The sequence below is a fragment of the Sceloporus undulatus genome, chromosome 2 (genome assembly GCF_019175285.1).
Source record: "Sceloporus undulatus isolate JIND9_A2432 ecotype Alabama chromosome 2, SceUnd_v1.1, whole genome shotgun sequence".
In the NCBI taxonomy this organism is placed as follows: domain Eukaryota; kingdom Metazoa; phylum Chordata; class Lepidosauria; order Squamata; family Phrynosomatidae; genus Sceloporus; species Sceloporus undulatus.
The window spans coordinates 313,894,438-313,914,398 of record NC_056523.1 but is presented as its reverse complement, the minus strand read 5'-3'; the positions used below and the strand labels follow the sequence as shown (position 1 = coordinate 313,914,398).

General features: G+C 40.5%; 1 protein-coding gene and 1 long non-coding RNA gene across 2 annotated transcripts in view; one reads left to right on the top strand and one right to left on the bottom strand.

Moving 5' to 3' along the window:
• The window catches only part of LOC121922049, a 30,835-nt gene extending 28,560 nt beyond the window's left edge, over positions 1–2,275 (top strand). The window contains exon 4 of the long non-coding RNA XR_006102089.1: positions 208–2,275. This is a non-coding gene — a long non-coding RNA (uncharacterized LOC121922049). The remainder of the gene's footprint in view (positions 1–207) is intronic.
• The window catches only part of FECH (ferrochelatase), a 29,431-nt gene extending 16,019 nt beyond the window's left edge, over positions 1–13,412 (bottom strand). Inside the window, exons 1-5 of the mRNA XM_042450931.1 lie at positions 13,294–13,412; positions 12,310–12,458; positions 6,994–7,128; positions 6,001–6,107; positions 3,572–3,670 (exon numbers count right to left, since the gene is read on the bottom strand). Of these exons, the coding sequence (XP_042306865.1) occupies positions 3,572–3,670; positions 6,001–6,107; positions 6,994–7,128; positions 12,310–12,458; positions 13,294–13,391 (588 nt within the window). The 5' untranslated portion in view covers positions 13,392–13,412. The remainder of the gene's footprint in view (positions 1–3,571; positions 3,671–6,000; positions 6,108–6,993; positions 7,129–12,309; positions 12,459–13,293) is intronic.
• Between the last annotated feature and the right edge of the window lie 6,549 nt (positions 13,413–19,961).

Sequence of the window (19,961 nt, the reverse complement as noted above, 5' to 3'; positions counted from 1 at the left end):
TCTGATGGTTTTTTAAAAAATTTTTATTTCGTGTGCATTGGAAGAGGGGTAGTCTTATATGGCGAGTATATCCCAAACTCTATATTTTAACTGGAAAAGTTGGGGGTTGTCTTATACGCCCAGTTGTCTTATACACTGGAAAATACGGTATATTACAGTAAAATTCAATAATCTGTTTGTCTGTTTTATTTGACTCGCTGCCTTCAGCTTCTCCGTAGCATCTGGCCAGCCGCCAGTGACTTCGTAGACCGTGATGTAGAGCTTGTTCCCTTCCTGGCTCTCGCTTTGTGGGTATGACTCTTCCAGGATGATCCCCCTGGAGGTGCACCGCCTGTTACAGACTTCACACAGGAACACCTCCAGCTTTCGCTCCATGCGGGCCAGTTGCTGCACATAGGCCTGCTGGGCCTGAATGTAGACGGAGGGGCGAGAGCCGCATCGGGGCAGAGCGCAGGTGGGCACCTGGGATGATGAGGCACACACAGTCATTCTGCTCTCCTTGGTTTCTCCACAAGACCCCCGGCTCCCCTGCCTTTCCGTGTGACATTCCTCTTTTGTGTTGGGGCCGCAGAGAATCTTTGTGCACAGGCAATGAAGAGCATACATGGCAAAGAGTCACATGGCACAGACGCTGCTGAGAATGGTCACGGTGGCCAACCAATTGCCCTCCAGTTCCACTGCCCCTTGGCGAAACCATAGGTGCTTATCGCAAGGTTCCTCCAGAGAAAACTCTTGACTTCTTGTGATGTTTCAACTGGAGGCCAACTGGAGGCATCCTGGAAGCTTATGGGCCATGCAGTTGACCTCTCCCATTGTGAATTCATATGACCTCAGGGTTATGCTGGTTGGCTCAGTCTCATGTGTCTCCAAACCCATGGCTACAAGGATAACCTATTGTTATTTTTTCATTAATTTACTTCATTTATACCCTGGCCTTTCTCCTGGGTTGGTCAGAAGCTTCTTGGTTCTAATGTTCTTTTTTCTTTTCTTTTCTTTTCTTTTAATATTTATTGAACTGAAACTATTAAAGCCAAGTTGGGCATTTCTTACAATTTCTTTTATAAGTTAATAAACTGACTAATACACAGTCTTATCCTGACTCATATATTCTCTCTGGATGTGGTTTCTTTCTATAAATATCCTTCTTATATGTCCATTTTTTACTGACAAATGTTTTCTTTCTTCTCTTTTATCTTGATTTTGTTCTTGTTGTATTCTTTTTTTCCCCTTATTTTAAATTACTTTTCCTTCATTTCTCTTCTTCTTGCTTCTTCCAATGGGTTCTCTTTTGCAACACATTCGTTATTTTTCCTTCTATTTAAATGTATAAAAAGCTACCCTCTGATTCTCCAAATGAAGAATAGAGTAGGTAAACAGTTCTAAATAATATCCTTAATAATAACAATGATAATAATGATAACACTAAAACATACAAAGGATAGGGCCAGAAGAATGGGAGGAAAGAATCACAAGGTAAATCTAGCTGTACATTTAAGTTTTACTTATAAACCTTCCATTTTCCTTCTTTCCCCCCCCTCCTTCCTTTACCAATTTACAAATCTACTTTCCAATACCATTCTGTACCTACCTTTCCTGCTTTCCTATACCTTCCTTTTTGTTTCCCACACTTTTCCTCCCCTTCTCTCTCCTTTCTACCCTCCGTTCCTTCTAATCTCCTACATCACTACTCTTGTCTTCGCCTTACCTGTGTTCCTTTCTATATCTTATCTACTTCCTCCTACCTTCTCACTCTCTCTACCTTCTTCACTTACTTTAACTTCCTTCTTATCTCTCTCCTGTATTAGATATCATTGGTTCTCCTTTTATCTTTTTCCTTTGACCTTGCTCCTCCTTTCCCTCCTGCTATCCCCTTATTTCCTTAACACTGCATTCCAATCTACTTCTAAATTACCTATCCACCTATCTTCCCCTGACTTCCCACCAAAGGATTCCGACAAATAGTAAAATTTTATAGCTATTTTTCTTTTTTCTGTTCCCCTTTCTAGTCGCTTAAGTACTATACTACTTTCCTTCCCTTCATAAATGTTTCTTGTTTGTTCCAATTTTTTCCCCTTGTTAGGTCATCTATTTTCCTATTTTTCCTACTTTCACCCTTCTCTCTTTTTTCTGTTTATTTTCCCTTTTACATACTTCTATTTTATATCTACATTCCAAACCTCTTCTATCACATTCATCATATACAGCAGATAAAGTTCAGGCTTCATGGGGAAATGAATGTTTACCGCTATATTCTTATGAATATCCAGAATTTTTTAATTGTAGGGCAATGCCACCACACATGATATAGTGTACATTTACTTTTTTACATTTCCAACAGGAGTCCTTTGCAATTTTAGATATTTTGGTGATTCTCTCTTTTAGATGTTAAATACCATCTAAAATATATTTTATAGAAATTTTCTTTTAATATAAAGCTATTAGTGAATTTTAGATACTTTCCCCAAACTTTTTCCCAATCTTCTAATTTAATTGTGTATCCAAGATTTTGTGCCCATTTAATCATATTGTCTTAATCTTTGGTAAAATTTTTGAAAACACCATCTTTTGAGGAATGTCTCCAAGACCCTCTTACAGGTATCTACGTTTGTGGTCACAGTTACTTCTTCTGGTAGCAAATTCCACATTGCTGGTTCTAATACTCCCTTTTCAGTTGTCCTAAACCTCCTACCATTCAACTTCAGCTGATAGTCTAATTAATATTATGAGGAGAGAAAAATTTAAAGATCTATCCAAGATGCAGAACCTTATATCTAAACTACAGTAAAGCTCAGCTCCTTAGAAACCTATGTCAAAAGTTCAGATTAACAGTTGAAAATCACCATCCCCTACTGACCATATTCCCTTTATTGTAATTTGTAGTTATTGGTTTTTTCTAAACATTGTGCTATGTCTTTATTCAACTTAAGCAACAACCTTTGACAATGGTCTGGATCTAAACCTGTCCTTACTTGTTAGCAATAATGGCAGAAAATCCAAGGGCAATTTGATGATTTTGTGTCTAGCAGCTAACATGGTGTAGTGGTCTGAACACTGAACTATGACTCTGAACATCAGGGTTTGATTCCCTGCTTGGCCAGGGAAGCCCACTGGGTGACCGTGGGCAAAGTGAACCCTCTGCCTCAGAAAACCCCATGATAGGTCCACTTTAGGGTTGCCATAAGTCAGAAACGACTTGAAGGTACAGAACAATAAAAAACAACAACAAGGGAATGGATCAAACCTGAACTGTATTCCATCACACTATCAAAAACTGAAAAGAAAAGGAGAGCGAAGTAAAACTGGCATGGTTCCTATCTCTCTCTCTTTAGACTCAGGGATTTTGTAATATTATATTGCCTGACATATTAACATCCTACTTTCTTTTTTCTTTCTTTCTTTCTTTTTCTTTTTTACTTTGCATGCTTATTTCTATAATACTGTACTCAGCTTTTAGGTGCTTGAAATTGTCAAAATGTAAACCAAATCAGCATTCAATCTGTAAAAAAGGGAGAGAGAGAAAACATGCTCCTCTATAAAAAAAAAATACTAAGTCTCAGATTGATTTACTCACAGACATCGGTAGAGAGTGAGCAGAGAAAAGGATGACAACATCTTTCCTCTTATCAGGTGGAAACAAGGCTAACTCCTTCTCTATGTGGTCTGCAAAGCACTGAAAAGAAAGTTAAAGAAAACAGCATGAAATACCACAGGCTAAATTCAATGCTAGTTCTACTTAGAGCAAACCCATTAATGTTAATCACAACTAATTTCTTTTGATTTCAGTGAGTCTGTTCTAGACAAGACTGACAATGGATTTAGCTCTGTCTTCTCCATTCATGCCCCCTTCTTCCAAAACAGGAACCTGAAGGCAAAAATGTGTTATTTATACAAAAAAAAAATAAATATGCACCACTTTTCTGTTCTACATTGACTGGCAGTAGCACTTTAGGGTTTCCAGACAAACGTACAAATGACTAAACTTTCAGTATACAAACCACATTCTCTTTCACTGAGCTACATCCCTTTTCATGGCACCATGAAACTCTATATTCCATTCCTTGTATCCCAGCTGACATATGCCAGCTGACATCCACAAATGTCTTTTTCTTGCTCATTCTGCTCTTTACTGTTGCTCCATTTTTTGATTATCAATTGCAAACTGAATTCTTTACATTCTTAAATTATAGAGATTGGTTACACTAAACCAGTCATGTGGTCTTCCAAATGTTGCTGAGCCACAACACCCTGTGCTATGCTAGCTAGGGTTGCTGGTGATGGGAGGCTCCTTTTCTCAATGTCACATACACTCTTCATTTCCTTTCACACAAGATGCAGGAAGACAATTTGGAGTTACGTGTACAATCAAGCCATCTTCAAGTCTCAGGCTTCATTTCTGAAAGCAATTCTAACTCTTACAATGACTAAAAATGGTTTTGAAACTATACAAGCAATGAATGGTGAAATCTTGAGTTGGAAGTGTGGGGTGAACAAGAGTTGGTGGTAAAGCCAGGACTGCAGTGGTGCATAAAGCAAATACAGTCAACCCTCTGTATCCACAGATTCTGCACCCACAGACTGAACCATCCAAGGCTTGAAAATATTCAAAGAAAATGCAAAAAGGCAAACCTTGATTTTGCCATTTTATATAATGGATGCCATTTTACTATGCCATTGTATATAATGGGACTTGAGCATCCACAGATTTCGGTATCCTCGGGGGGGTCCTTGGAAACAAACCCCAGCAGATACCAAGGACCTATGATATACATAGGTTGGCTTATTTAACACAGATCCTAGAATCATGCTCAGGAATTGGAATTTTTAAATATAAAGCCCAGAATCTCCACAGCCAGTAAAAGCCACTGGGATTTTGGAGGTTAAACTCAAAAGAGTAATTTTTCCAAGCTCTGTTATCTGCTGTAGGCTTGGGTTCCCCTCAAAGATAGAACATACCAAGTAAACATAGTGCAGTCTGGGGGGGAAAGAGCTATAGAACATTCTTAGCAGGCAGAAAGTCTCAGGTTCAAGTCTTATCATTTTAGGATGCAGGGGTTGGTGAGAGACCTTTGAAAAAGAACCTGGACAACCCCTCCTATTCAGAGTTGATAATAAAGGGCTAGCTCCATCAATAGTCAAAGTACAGAAAAAGCTTCCTATGTCTTGCTATTGTTGTTGCTGTTATGGATCCTGCCCAGATCCTACCAGTTTGATGTTGTGTGCTTTCAAGTTGCTTCTAACTTATGAACATCCGATGATTTGTTCAGAGGGAGTTTTCCTTTGCCTTCCCCTGAGGCTGAGAGAGTGTGAATTGCCCAAAGCCATCCAGTGATTTTCCATGACCGAACAGGGATTTGAACCCTGGTGTCCAGTCACAGTCCAACACTCAAACCAACACTCAACACCCCCATGCAGGGGATACCCAAAGACATCGCTTCTTTGCCTTTCCAAATACTAGCCAACATTTGAGTGACATCAGCACTGCCATGGCATGTACTGTACTGCAGAAGTGGGGAACCTTTTCGAACTTGTGGGAAGAAGAGTGGAGAATCCTGACCCATGAGGTGGAAGGCTCCCCATCCCAAATATAGTGGGCGGAGGACTAGGCTTTTTACTGGAAAGACTATGATCAAACGCTGATTCTATGATTCTAAACCCCCCTCAAACATGGTGCATACTAAGTAAACCTAAGACAGATAAAAACCTCTCAAACCTCTCAGGACAGTTGACTGGCTGGAAATGGGATATACCCCTGAGGGAAAGCAGGGCATACAAGAGAGATACCAGCTCTGGCACCATTCAGAAGTGGTACAATACAGTTCTCATCATCCCCAAGCTGGCATTTCCACTGGGCAATTGTCAAAGCCATCTGGAGATTGCATTAAGAATCCTAAATCATGTCCCCTGAGTCTTTGATAAATCTTGCTGTTTTGTAAATTATTTTCTGCATTTTTTTAAAAAGGCTAGATTTCCCAGCTTCAGTTTTCCCCAGGAATTCCATACCTGAATAAGAAGGGGATGTGTTGGCCATCTGTCAATTGTGCTCCACTTCATCTTTGGTTTCTCCCCCTTTGCATTATAGTAGCGATAAATTGCATTTAAACTGCTCCCTGAAGTAAACAAAACAATATTAGCAGAAACTTTAACAACAGTCTATGAGAAAGACAAGAAGTTCTGTTAAAAGTGCTTTGTAAAAAGACAGGAAATAGGGACTCTATTAAGTACATAAGGGGAGTCGGATGCATGATGGTATTGTCAGGTTGTGGGATTCTGGAACGTATAATCCAATTCTTATGGAAAGCGCCAAGTTGGGAAAGACTGGATCAGACCAATGGTCCATCAAACCCAAGTTTCTCAGTGGCCCAGTAAGTTAATTTTAGACTCTGGATGTAATTATTTCAATGGCAGGAATTCTTTAGATCAATGGTTCCCAAAAGGACAGTGCAACCTATCTGGACAAATCCCAAAGCAAATCAGGCAATGCAAACCAATTTGTGCCAAGTCCAGATGAGATCAGATTGGGTTCAATTCAGTTGTGGATAAAAACAGCATAGCCCAAAGTGATCTGGACATCAAAACGAAGTGAGAGGAAAGCCAGTCAATATTTCTCCAGTATGAGGACAAACAGAAAATACTAAGAGGCTGTGATGATGATCATAAAACTGGGCTTTGCTCATTCACAGCTCTAACATGCAGTGAGAAGCAACAATCTCACTAACACTGTTAAATCTCAGGGCCTATGGGGAATCCATTTAGAACCATTTTAATGTTCCAATATAGCTGAGAGTCCTAACCTGGGCTCTGAATGCCAGCTGCACAGTGAAGTTTATGCTACGCAACAGCAAGAGGAAAAAACTCTTTAGACATGATCAGAGGCAAACTCATTCTTGTCATGTCACAAATTCAAGCCCTGATCCTTAACAGAATCATCACCATGGCAGATCCCCCACTTCAGGTCAAACCCTGACAGCAGCTTTTCTTTAAAGATGAGCTCACCTGTGGTGGAGCAGCTGTACTGCGGATACTGTGTGAAAGCAACAGCTCTTTCAATGCCATCTTTCTCCATCTCCTCAATAGCTTCTTCTGTCAGAGGATGGACATAGCGAAAACCAATATAGTACTTGTGAGGGGCTGAAAGCAGAAGGCAGCTGGTCACTCTCTCAATAACCATGAAGGAAGGGGAAAGGGACAAACTAGCACATTTTCTCAGTGGATCGAGGTGAGAATGTAGTACCTTGCTGTAGTACCAAGGTTAAGAGGATGCGGCCAGTGTTGTGTGCCTTCATTTTCAACTTATTGCAACCGTAAAGTGAACTTTTCACAGGGTTTTCTTGGCAAAATTTGTTCAAAGGGAGTTTGCCTTTGCCTTTCTTTGAGGCTGAGAGTGTATGACTTGCCCAAGGTCACCTGGTGGGTTTCCATGGCTGAGCAGGGAGTTAAACTCTGGTCTCCCATAGTCCTAGTCCAATCACTACACCATACATCAGTGCTCACCTCCCTCTCCCCCAGTGAAATCAAGAGGATTTTAATTGCGGTAAACTTTGGCTTAAACACAAGTTAAACTTTTGTCTCTTTCCTTTCAATCTACAAGGAAATGCAGCTGAGTTGCACACCTGTTTAAAAGAATTACAGGAGCACTTGCAGTAGGAGAAAAGAAAAATATTTATGAAAGCTTATAAATATAAAAGCTTTCAGTGACCTACCATAAAAACAATGCCCATAAGATAACATCATTTGATTTTAATCATTGGAAAACAAAAACTGAGACAAGCCATCCATTCTAAAATAGATTTCAAAAGTGGGGAGGGAGGGATGTCCATGTCAGAGTTGATTCAAGCATCCCTCCCCTGCCTGTCTCTCTTCACTAGGCAAAACACATTAGCATGCAACTATGGTATAAGAAACCCCTGTGCCATAAAGGGAGACCAAGTTAAGATGCAAAGGATGTAAAAATAGATAGAGACAGGGCGGCTTTCGCTTGGGAAACCACATTGTGAAATAATAGGGAGTGATGAGGTCTGACATGAGCAGATAACACTCCCTAAACCATTAACTTCATGCTCCTGAGTCCTCAGCCCCTTTAACAGGCTTAATTTTATTTTATTTTCTGTTTTTTTGAAAGAACTACTGATGTGCTTGCTCAGGTAAGGGGCCATTTGAAACCCATCTTTCAGAGCTGTCACAGTTTGTTTCCATGCACACATTAGTCCCAGCCTTATGGCTTTTCAAGTGAACACATCACACACCAAAGGCACAATGAAATTAAAAAAGAGAGTTGGGTTCAGGACATGATCAAGGTTCAAGCTTGTGGTTTTGATCCAGCCATGACTCATTAGAAAAGACAATAATGCTTGGTAAGGTGGAAGAAAGTAGGAAAAGAGGATGACTGTATTACAGGTGGATAAACTCAATCAAGGAACCCATGGCCCTTAGTCTGCAAAACTCTTATCATGGCTGTTGATAACAAAGTGACTTGGTGGTCTCTCAATCTGACAGCAATTAACAATAAAAGAATGCTGAGATAATGTGCGTGGGTTAATTAGATCTTTCTTCATTTGACCCTATGCCTAGAAAGATTAGGGTGCTGTATAATAGGGTGCTGCTATTATACTTGGATGAGAATCATGTGTCCCAGATGTTATTGGACTGCAAATCTCAGCAGCTCCAGCCAGTACATCTAAAATTGAGGGATGCTGACAGCTACAGCCCCATCCCTGTACTATGGATAATCAAGCCTCCATACCGGATGGTTTACTGTGTCTGGGAGTGGTTCTACAAAGTTTCTGTAAGGCTTGGAAAAACAATTTTTTGAAATACAACTTCCAGAATACTCCAACCAGTGTTAAAAGCAGCCATATTCACTGGGGGTTCTGGGGGTTGTAATCCAAAAATTAAATTAAATTAAATTAAAATTAAAATAGATTCTTGGCTTTTTTGGCTAAGCTCAAAGGTAATGCAGGCCTGTTACAGACTGCCAAAATAAAGCTGCTTCGGGTCTCTTTGGAGGTATGCTATTTAAATGATGCATGCATCCTAAGTATCCAGAAGCTGCACCAAAAGCTGCACTCTGGTGCTTAGGAATGGAGTATGGCTTTGGTGCAACCTTCGGACTCTTAGGACCCATGCATCATTTAAATAGCATACCTCCAAAGAGACCCGAAGCAGCTTTATTTTGGCAGTCTGTAACAGGCCACAGTATAGCTTTTCCAAGTGTGGTCTGTGTTACTGAACTTTGGAAGAATGGCTATAATAACATGCTGAAGCCACCTACAACTGAGCATATCTAGATAATGTATTGCCTGGATAATATAAATAGAGTAATTGTTTAGTTACAGATGGCTTCAACACAACTTTTCAAGTTATTCATCTTCAAAGTACTTTTCAGTTTCTGAGCTGGCATTGACATTTCCCATTCTTTACTACCTGAAATGCTTTAGACTGTGGATGCCAAAAACTGAACCTGGGGCTTTCTGTGTAGAAAAGCAAGTGCTTTTCTACACACAAAGTGGTTTGGGGTAATTATTAAGCAAACCGTTAGTCCTTCCTTATCTACTGGCCTGTATGCTAGGGAGGAACCTGTTAACTGATGGGTGGGGCTATTAACTTTTTTTTGCTTAGCTGCAAGGATGTGTGGAATGGAGGGGTGATCTAGCTAAATGGAAACCTTTTAAATGCAAGTTGCAGAAATGAGCATTTGCTTGCTTTATACCATGGGAGAAGGAGGTATGTAGCTGCGTAACTGCAATTCCCATGGCTGTACTTGGCTAGGCTGAACTGGGTTTGCAATCTAACATCTAGTAGATCACATATTTCCCCACAACTACCTTATGCAGTATATCCAGTAGAGCCAAGTTGAACTACAACTGAAGAGAGATGGCTATGTTATTCTGTTCTGGAATCTGGTTTAGCTCCAGGCCTCCTCTAGAGTTCACTTGGTGCCAAACCATAACATAGGTTACGGCTATACTGTAAACTTTACTGACAATAAATGATGCAGAAAATAAATATACAGCAGAGAAGCATTTCAGCATTTTGGTGTTCAATATTCTCTTACAGCCAATGGTAGAACTGTGTCCCTAAACCACTAGGTTTCCCTCAGACTATCCCTGGCTGGAAATTCAACGTCTCATTGCTGATTATATGGGCCCCCCGAGCCAGTGTGTGGCATAGTGGTTTGAGTGTTGGACAATAACTCTGGAGACCAGGATTTGAATTCCTACTCAGCCATGTAAACCCAATGGGTGACCATGGGCAAACCACACTCTCTCAGCCTCCGAAGAAAGCAATGGAAAACCTTCTCTAAAGAAATCTTGCTTAAAAAAAACATGTCTTAGGGTCACCATACACTGGAAACTACCTGAACAACAACAACAACAACAACAACAACAGGCTAGGATGCACACCCCCAGGCAAAGGCTGTTGGAAGATAAGACTGCTAAGGCTTATACAAGTTGAGTCTCCCTTATTCAGATTTTCAAACTCTGAAATATTCCAAAAACCAAAACTCTTTTCATCAGTGGATGAGATAGTAACACTTTTACTTTCTGATAGTTCAGTGTACACAATGTACAAACATTGTATGCACAATGAACAAACATTATTAAAAACATTGTATAAAATTACCTCTAGGCTATGTGTATAAGGTGTACATATATGAAACATACATGAATTTTTTGTTTAGACTTGGATCCCATCTTCAAGATATCTCATTATGTACATATAAACAAATACAGGTATTCCAAAATAAAAAATAAAATCCAAAACACATCTGGTCCCAAACATTTTGATAAGGAAGCCTCAACTTGTACAGGGCAGAAACACACACACACACACACAAAACCGAAGTGCACAAGCCTGATCCATTTGCCCAACAACAGCAATAAGAACTGTACAAGAAAAGGATAGTGGAATGATATCTCCCACAACTACAAATTGTGGGTTCCTGCTAACTAAATGCAAGGTAGGGACATATTCCAAAAGTAACAAACCATGCTCATGTGTTCAAATTATTCAAGCATCTCAGTATCAACCCCTGGAGGGCTGCTCCAAGCTCCTATTATCAAGGAATAACAAAAAGCATATACTGTATAGAACCTCCACATTTTGTGGCAGTGTACCTCTGAACAGCAGGTGCTAAAGACAAGACAGGGGGTGGCTATGCTGTCCAAGGGGGAGGGGGTGTTTTGGAAGATGGAGTCATCTCCTTTTTTAAAGAAAAGGCTGTATGACAACCAATCAGAAATGATGTAATAGTGGATTCTGTGCACTGGCAGAAGACTACATGACCTTTGGGGTCCCTTCTTGTTCTGAGATTCTATAACATCCATCGTACCATGGCTTGGGAGCTTCTTCAGGTGCCTCTGACTATCACCTGCTAATAAGATTACTATATTAGATGGATCTTTGAAGTCCACTGAAGAAGGATCATTGAAGTCCATCACTGAAGATGGATCCAGCAAAGCCATTCTTACTTTCTTAAAAGATCACTTCACCAGATTGCATTGGCTGAGTCACCAGTCCAAACTCTGGTACTTATTATATTTTAAAGGTCATGCACTAAGGCTGAAATAAAACTACATCAGACACATCCACACAACCCTCCTATCCCAACAATGCTGATAAAATGAAGAAAGTTTCAAGCAGTTGCTCACTTTTCGTCTGGGTGAAAGCTCCCATGTGGCACAATAAGGCAGAGCTTGGAAACATTTCACTTTTGGGGGGGCCCAGAATCCCCCAGCCTGCACAACCACAAATATATAGTCCATGACAAAAAAGGAGGCTTGACCCTGTAACCATGAAATTGAATTCTAAACCATCCTGGCTTTTGGTAGGACCTTTGTAACACAATTCATGCTGTGTCTTCCTTTAAAATAAGCCATCCATTAAGATGAGTGCAGGCAGATTGCAACATATAGGTCCAAAACACGCTGCAGAAATAATCCAGTTTGAGACTGCTTTAACTGTCCTGACTCAGTGCTAGGGAATTCTGGAAAGTGTAGTTTTGTGAGACATTCAGCCTTGTCTGTCAGAGAGCTCTGGTGCCACAATAAACTAGAATTCCCAAGATTCCCTAGCATTGAGCCAGGGCACTTAAAGCAGTCTCAAACTAGATTATTTCTACAGTGTGTTTTGGATTAAAGCAGTCTCAAACTGGATTATTTCTACATTGTGGTAGCTGTCGCTACTCAGGAAAAAAAAGGAGATAACATCAGTGAACTTCTTCCATTAAAAAAAAACACCTCTCAACACTAACAACATGAGATATAACACAAATAAAATAAATACAACAAAAATGTGAAGATCCCAAAATACCAGACTGAGGAGACATTTCATCCAGCAGCTTCACCATGCCTTCTCCCTGAGTAGTAGTCCATTTCTTAATAGGCGATCCTCCACCAATTCGACTATATTGTTCCTGGATTTTCGGAGTGCGTCGCTTTGCAATAAAAGGGGCCAGTTTACTGAAATATTGAGTGACAGTAATTAGTAAAAGAAACATATTCTTACCTTTCCTTTGTTTGGCAGCTTGAAAAAAAGTCTAGTAATACTAATTCTCTTTAAACTGGATCCTCAGTTGATATGCATGCAGCCTTTCAAAATTCAACCGGTAATCCCAACTAGAGTGCACCTATCAAATCAATTACCAAATGGTAAACTGACAAATACACAAATCTCATTGCCTTACTAAGTCTCTTCTCATTGGGACTACCAATTGTATTTAGGCCACTGTCCATGTAAAGAAGATGGTTAGCCAAAAATGTGCTGTCTGAGATAAGACATTAAATGTTTGCTCCTCTCCTCATACTGGGTCCCACACCAGTAGACAAGGCTCACAATACATAAAGTCAGCCAGGTTGTAACTCTAAAATGTTGTAGTTGCAAACCTGGAAGGATGCACAATCCCTCTAGTGAATTGTGATGACTTTTATCCAGGCATACTAAGCAGTGTCCTGTTGTGCAATAAGGAGTTCTTGAGGTACAAGCATTACGATGTCCATTTGCACAACAGGTCCCATAGCACTCTAATGCCCATGGTGCAAGGGGCCCTATGGTACTACAGCCATGCTGTTGACTGTCTGTGCAATGGTCCCAGAGGCATAATGACATCTCTGCTTCCCTTTTGAGAATACATCCCAATTCACTTTTATTTATTGTAAATCAGTTTACCATGACATAAACACCTAACAGGATACCAGTCTATAGCGTTAAACCAAAAGAATTCAACACAAAAGACAAAGAACAAGCAATTTCAGCATGTTCCTAATGATGATAGGATATACAACAGCAATTTCTTACTTCTGGACAGGAAGCGTCATTAGGTCTCTATCAAGGAAGAGTCTAAGAAGGAAATCATGGACATCTTCTACAGTCTCTGGGCCTCCCATGTTTAACATCAATATCCCTGTTTGAGGTTTCCTATGGAGAGAAGGCAGTGATTTATTATTCATGGTCTGGAAATAAATCCAAGAGCTGCTGATCTCCTATGCATTTGTGTCCTTTGTGCTTGAAAGCAATTCTTACATCAGGTGAGCAGCTATCTCCATATCTGAGATAAATATCGGGACAAAGGATGGGGCACGAGATGAAGGATGCAAATTGTTTACTCCTTTTTGTTATTTCTTAGAAGCTAAAGATAGCTGATGCTAGTGAGTCTACAATCACTCTTGGGAAGAGCTTTCTTAAATATACCCAGTATTATCACCAGGGATGCATCAGCACTGCAGAAATAATCCAGGCTGACATCGCTTTAATTGTCATGGCTCAATGCTATGGAACTCTGGAAATTGTAGTTTGTTGTGGCACCAGAGCTCTCTGACAAAGAAGGCTCACAAAACTACAATTCTACAAAATGTTGATCACATGGTTGGGTGCCTCTTTCTGACCTCAGGACTTTCCATTTGGTCCATGCAGACACGACCTCGATTGCACTGAACACTTTTCTTCCAAACAGATAGAATATAAAACTGTAGCTTTGTCACACAGCCTTCACTTGAACCCTACTCCTTAGACACCAAGGCCTGTTACAGACAGCCAAAATAAAGCTGCTTCGAGTCACTTTTGATGCATGAGTCCTAAGAGGCTGGAAGCTTCACAAAAGCTGCACTCCAGTCCTTAGGACTGGAGTGTGGCTTTGGTGCGGCCTTTGGACTCTTAGGACGCATGTATAATTGAAATACCATACCTCCAAAGTGACTCGAAGCAGCTTTATTTTGGCTGTCTGTAACAGGCCCAAGATTAAACAATTTTGAGGTGACTGATAAATCATGTTTACTGAGAAATAAGTCTCACTGTATTCAATGGGTCTCCATCTCATGCATGTATTTGCAGCAGGACACAAATTAAATTTATTAAAATATTTATAGCCCACCCTTTCCCATGGAATCTCAGGGTAGTGCAAAATATAAACAATTTAAAACCATAAAGATAGAAGTATTGAACACAATACCAGTGAAAAGCACTTCAAAGCTGTAGTGATTTACATGTGTAGGCATATTTTGAAGTAAATTAGATCTCCAGCCCTTCAATAAAAAGACATGTTTTGACTTGAAAGCAGAAATAAACCCATCACTGCCAGTCAGACCTCCAAGGGGCAGGCATTTCACAATCAAGGTGTTAGATCAAGAAATATATGGTAGTATGTTGTTTCCTGGATATTCTACACTGCGCAAAGAAGAGGAGAAAGCCCCAAGACAAGAAGGAAATCTCCAGCCAGTGATCACTGACAGCATGAATTTCCCTTTTGCTAACCATCAGTAGCAGAGCTTGGAGAAGGAAGCACTTTCCAGAGGACAGCAAGGGCCACATTTGGTGTACACACTGCAGAGCCCCTTTTTTCATTCCACAACATTATTTCAGAGACAGAGCCATGTTAGTCTGGAATATCACTATTCCAGATTTTATTTGAGTGCTGTTTTAATGTTTTATGATTATTGTTGTTTTGAATTAGGCTGTTTTTAATCTATGTTTTAGTTGTTAGTAGTGCTTATTTTTAACTTTTGTATTCAATGTTTTAACTTTGTATTTTTTAATATACTGTAACCAACCATGAATCCCACTGCAGAAGAAAAGCGAGATATAAATATTGGAAATAAATAAATAAATAAATATGCAAAAGGATTTTTTTACCACCTTTGAGACTAAATTTATGGAAGAAGATGTAGCACAAGCTTTTGTACACTTAGCTCATGCATCTCAGGATGCAGACATGAGTCTACAAAAACTAATGCTACAACTTCTTTTGCACAGTTAGTCTCAAAGGTGCTACGAGAGCCCTGTGCATACAACATCAGCTTTGTAATACAGTGGGCCATCACATTCACTGGGGTTAAGGGCACAGGACCTCAATGAAAGTGGAAAAACACAAATAAAAAACACTATTTTTTTTACTTGAGAGATTACCTCTCTAGAAATCTCTAGGTCCTCCAGGCCAGCTCTATGGTCAATATCTGCTGGAGGTTGACCATAAAATTACGCTGGAGGACCTACAAGTGCCTAGAAAAGAGTTCTCTCTAGGAATCTCTCTTGGTAAAATGAACAAAGCGTGTGCGAGGACACGAGATTCCTAGAAGACATATTCCAAATCAAACATATTCACAAATATGTGAATAATCATCGCAAAATGGAGGGCCACTAAACTCATTTTTAAGTCACACTTTGATTTTTACATGTGCAACAAGCTATGCCCTCACTGCCTCCTGCAAAGCCTCTATCAACAAGGAACTGGTGGCTATTCTAGCTGGACAATTCTGCAAGCTTTTTTTGTTGTTGTTACCCCAAAAATATATTTCCAAGCTTTGGCAAGACTATGCTCGTACATACACATGATGATTTTGCACACCGAACATCCACCAAGGGACATCTCACCTCTTTCAGGTTGAACTTGAGGTTTTGTTTTGGCCTGTACTAGCTGTTGCTGCCGTTGACTGACACTCCAAGGGAGTGAGCGCTCGCATGACTGCAGATGCTGCTTTTGCAACAAACGGAACAAAGGAAACACAACAAACCACAGATACTTATTACCTGCCGTGACTTTAGCCTGTTTTAGGAAAGTAAATTTCATTATCTTCTTAGATTGTAAGCCGGAGGGAGGGAACCGTCTAACTAAAATTGTATGTACAGCGCTTGTTTAAATTTATAGCGCTATAAAAATAAAGGTTAATAAAATAATAATAAAATAAAATAATAATAAAAATAATAATAATAATAATATAAACACAGAGAACTTGTCTTAGATCAGACCCATCTAGGTCTGTGCTGTTATGAAAGACTCCAGTCCTTCAGATGCCAGCTAGCTATATCTAACATTATTTTGTGTTTAGACTTGGTCCCATCTCCACATATCTCTCATGTATGTATATGCAAATACAGATATCTGAAATAAAACTTAAAAAAATCCCACATCCCCAACAGTTTCTCATCCCAAGCATTTTGGTAAGGAGATCCAACCTGTATCGTTACAATGAGAGTTCACAAGTACTACTTTATATATACATAAATGTTTTTAACTGCTGATGTTTATTATTGTAAGCAACTAGCTGCTATTTTTAAATAGAGAAAAGGCACCACAAGAAATGAAAAATAAGAGAGATTTCAAACCTTGCTTGCTGTTGCAGAATTGTAGCTGGTCCCATGACCTTGCCTTGTTCAAAGAACTGTGCAAACTTTATTAAGTTCTTAGTTTTTAAAAATACACATCAAATTTATCACTCATCTCTAATTTTAGGCCAGTGACTGTAAGTGGGGGGGAATTTGCTCCTTTGGTGTCCCTCACGCCTAAAATTATCTGACCTCTGCTGCAAAATTCAGGGATCTCCCAAATGGGGAGGGTTTTTAATTTTTGTGTCTCAGTGAACCTATTTCAGCTGCTAATCCATTTGCGCTCAGGGACTGAGCAAAGACATGTGAATATGAGCTAACATAATAAATAAAACAATTCTCACTAGCCTAGCTATCTAGCTGAAAGTCAAAATTGACAAACAGTGGATTGAAACTCTGAGTTTGGGGGAAAAAATATTTTTTTGACAACAACTCCTAGAATCCCGGCTGGTAGGCGTGGGGATTCTTGGAATTGTGATCCCCCAAATATAATTTTCCCATGCTCTGCACATTCGCATTTTCTAAACCACTTAGGGGATCACGCCGAAGGTATTCCTTCACCACTTCCAAGACAGTTTTGCACATTGGATAAAACCATGCCAGAAATCTGTATGAGATACTCTTTCTTCTCACAACTCTTGTCCACAATGGACATGTTGTAACAAGATCCTGGCTGCCTCCCCAGCCATGACTGGGAGGTCAAACTGCAGGGACTGTCTTTATCTCAGGATGGGTGTGGATACATATAGAGGAGAGAGATCCACAATGGAGTGGTGGTTTGAGTGTGCCTCCTCAGGAGAACAGGGTCTGAATCCCCACTTAACCATGAAATCTACTGGGTGACACTGGGCAGGTCACACTCTCTCCCTCAGAGGAAGGCAACAGAAAACATTCCTGAAGAACTCTGCCAAGAAAACCCTGTGAACTGAGGGTCCCATATGTCAGGAACTAATGAAGGGAACAAAACACACCACATGTTGCTGGTACTACTGAATTAGGTCGGACAGAGCGCCAAAAAGAGGTGCTTCCCCGTGCCTTTCTTGCTCCACAGGATGCTGCAGCAAAACAAATTGTGAGGTGCTGCGTGCAGCAAAAAGGAAAAAAACTGCCTGGAAGCGCTCCTTTTCTGGTGCTGCTTCAATGCAGCAAAGCACCACAGACGGCACGGTGATGTTGGCAGCTGTGCCGCCCTGTTTGGACGTGGAGCAGCTGCAATGTCATCGTTACCGCACCCATCTGGTTGGCGCTGTGCAGCATGTGGCGCACCCTGGTGTGCTAGGGTGCAGGGCGTGTGCACGCTCCGCCCTTGTGCAACCCTAGCACGTCATGGGTCCGCTGCAACGGGCTCGTCTGTACGGCCTTAGATAGATAGATAGGCAGGCAGATAGATTCAACATCTTTGTTGATCAAGGAAATGAGGCAAGTCTTCCGGTACAGTGGTACCCGGGTTACAAATTTAATTCGTTCCGCCGCCGCGTTCGTAACCACGAAAATCTCGTAGCTGAAAAGCCATAGGCGCTAATAGCGCAAGCCGCGATTTCGTGCGAAAAAGCGCCGAAAGCACCAAAAATTTTTTGTAACCCGAAATAACCTTCGTAACCCGGAACAGTTTTTTCAATGGATTTTTTTCGTAACCCGAAATTTCGAAGGCGGCGCATTCGTATCCCGGGGTCACCACTGTACTACTGAACTTAAGACACACACACACATATGTGGTTTGCTGTTGCTGTGTGCCCCAAGTCATTTTTGACTTATAGGGTTATGGTAATCATAGGGTTTCCTTAGCAAGTTGTTTCAGAGGGGTTTACCATGCATCCTCTGAGCTGAGAGAGTGTGATTTGCCAAGGTAAACCAGTGGTGGGTATTCGACATAAAATTATTACATAGTGCAAAGTATACATTTCTAATGTACTTTCTCCCCTCTCCCCGTCCCACAGTGGGCTTTATGCTTGAGAGGGTATTTCGAACTTGGTCTCCAGAGTGCTCAATGCTGAAACCACTATACCACACAGTAGTGTGTATGTACACACACCATATAACACACACACACACACACACACACCACATATATCATATATGGTGTATATGTGTAACACACTTATATATATTAAGATGTAATATAGGTATATATAATATGATATAATATGTTTATATATATCAACTAACATGTATATATTACTATTATATGTATATAAAGTGTGATAGATACTACACAGACTATATATATATATATATATTATAATAAGATATAGATATAATATATATTAAAATAGAGTAGGTATTATTAAAATGTATATATTACTGTATTAGTATGATATAATTAAATTGTATAATATATATGTCTGTATATATATATATAGAGATATATAGTATAGAATTAACACACTGAATATATACAGTTAATAAGAATTATAGAATAATATATTACAAGATTATAATATTATTAAAGATGTAAGCCGCTTGACTGCCCTGTTTCAGAAAAACGTGGGATATAAATAAAATAAAAGTATTTTAGTATCTCTTTATTTATTTAGCATTATATAGATGTATTATATAACATACAGTAATTATATATGAGTGGTTTATGTATACACACACACACAACACATAGATATATATATATATATATTAATATACGTTATGATAATATATGTGTGTGTGTGTGTGTGTGTGTGTGTGTGATACATTCATCTAAATGCTACTGGATGAATCGTGCCACAACCCTGGTCTCCCTTTTCCCCAACCCAGGAAGCCCTTTCCCAGCTTTCAAATGCGAGATGGTCTCCGACTGTTTGTTTGGTTGTTTGTTTACAAGTGGTGCCAAGCAGCTGGAGTCAGTGGGGGCTTGGCTTTTTTGGGGAGGGGGTTGTTCCTTTTTGCCATTGCCAAGGCACTTTTGGCAGGAGGAGGAGGAACTGAGCACACCTTTACTAAGGAAAGCCTTGGCCAAAGGGGCTTTGCATAACAGCCAGAGGACCTGCTGCGGCCTCGTCCTCTACCCCTCCGCCGAAAGACACAACAAAAGTGGTAGCCAAAGAAGAGCAAGGCAGCAGCGGCTGAGGGCAGCCTGGCCCACTGTTCCAGGGTGCCTCCCTCTTCCTCTTGGCCCTGGCTGCTGCCACCATGTTGCGCCCGAGGAGTAAGAGTTGCAGCGTGCACAGAGAGTCTCTCTCCCCAGTTTTCCCCCTTGACTGACCTGGGCGCCAGGCTCCCTTGGCTGGAAGGGCAGCGGGCAGCAGAGGCAGCACAGCCATGTTGGAAGCCAGCAAAGGCATTCCCTTACTCGCAGCACAGCAGCAGTGCTCTCTCTCGGAGGCGAGGCAGCCCCTTTCCCAGGCCCACCCCCTTGGCTTGGGGGGGACTAGCCC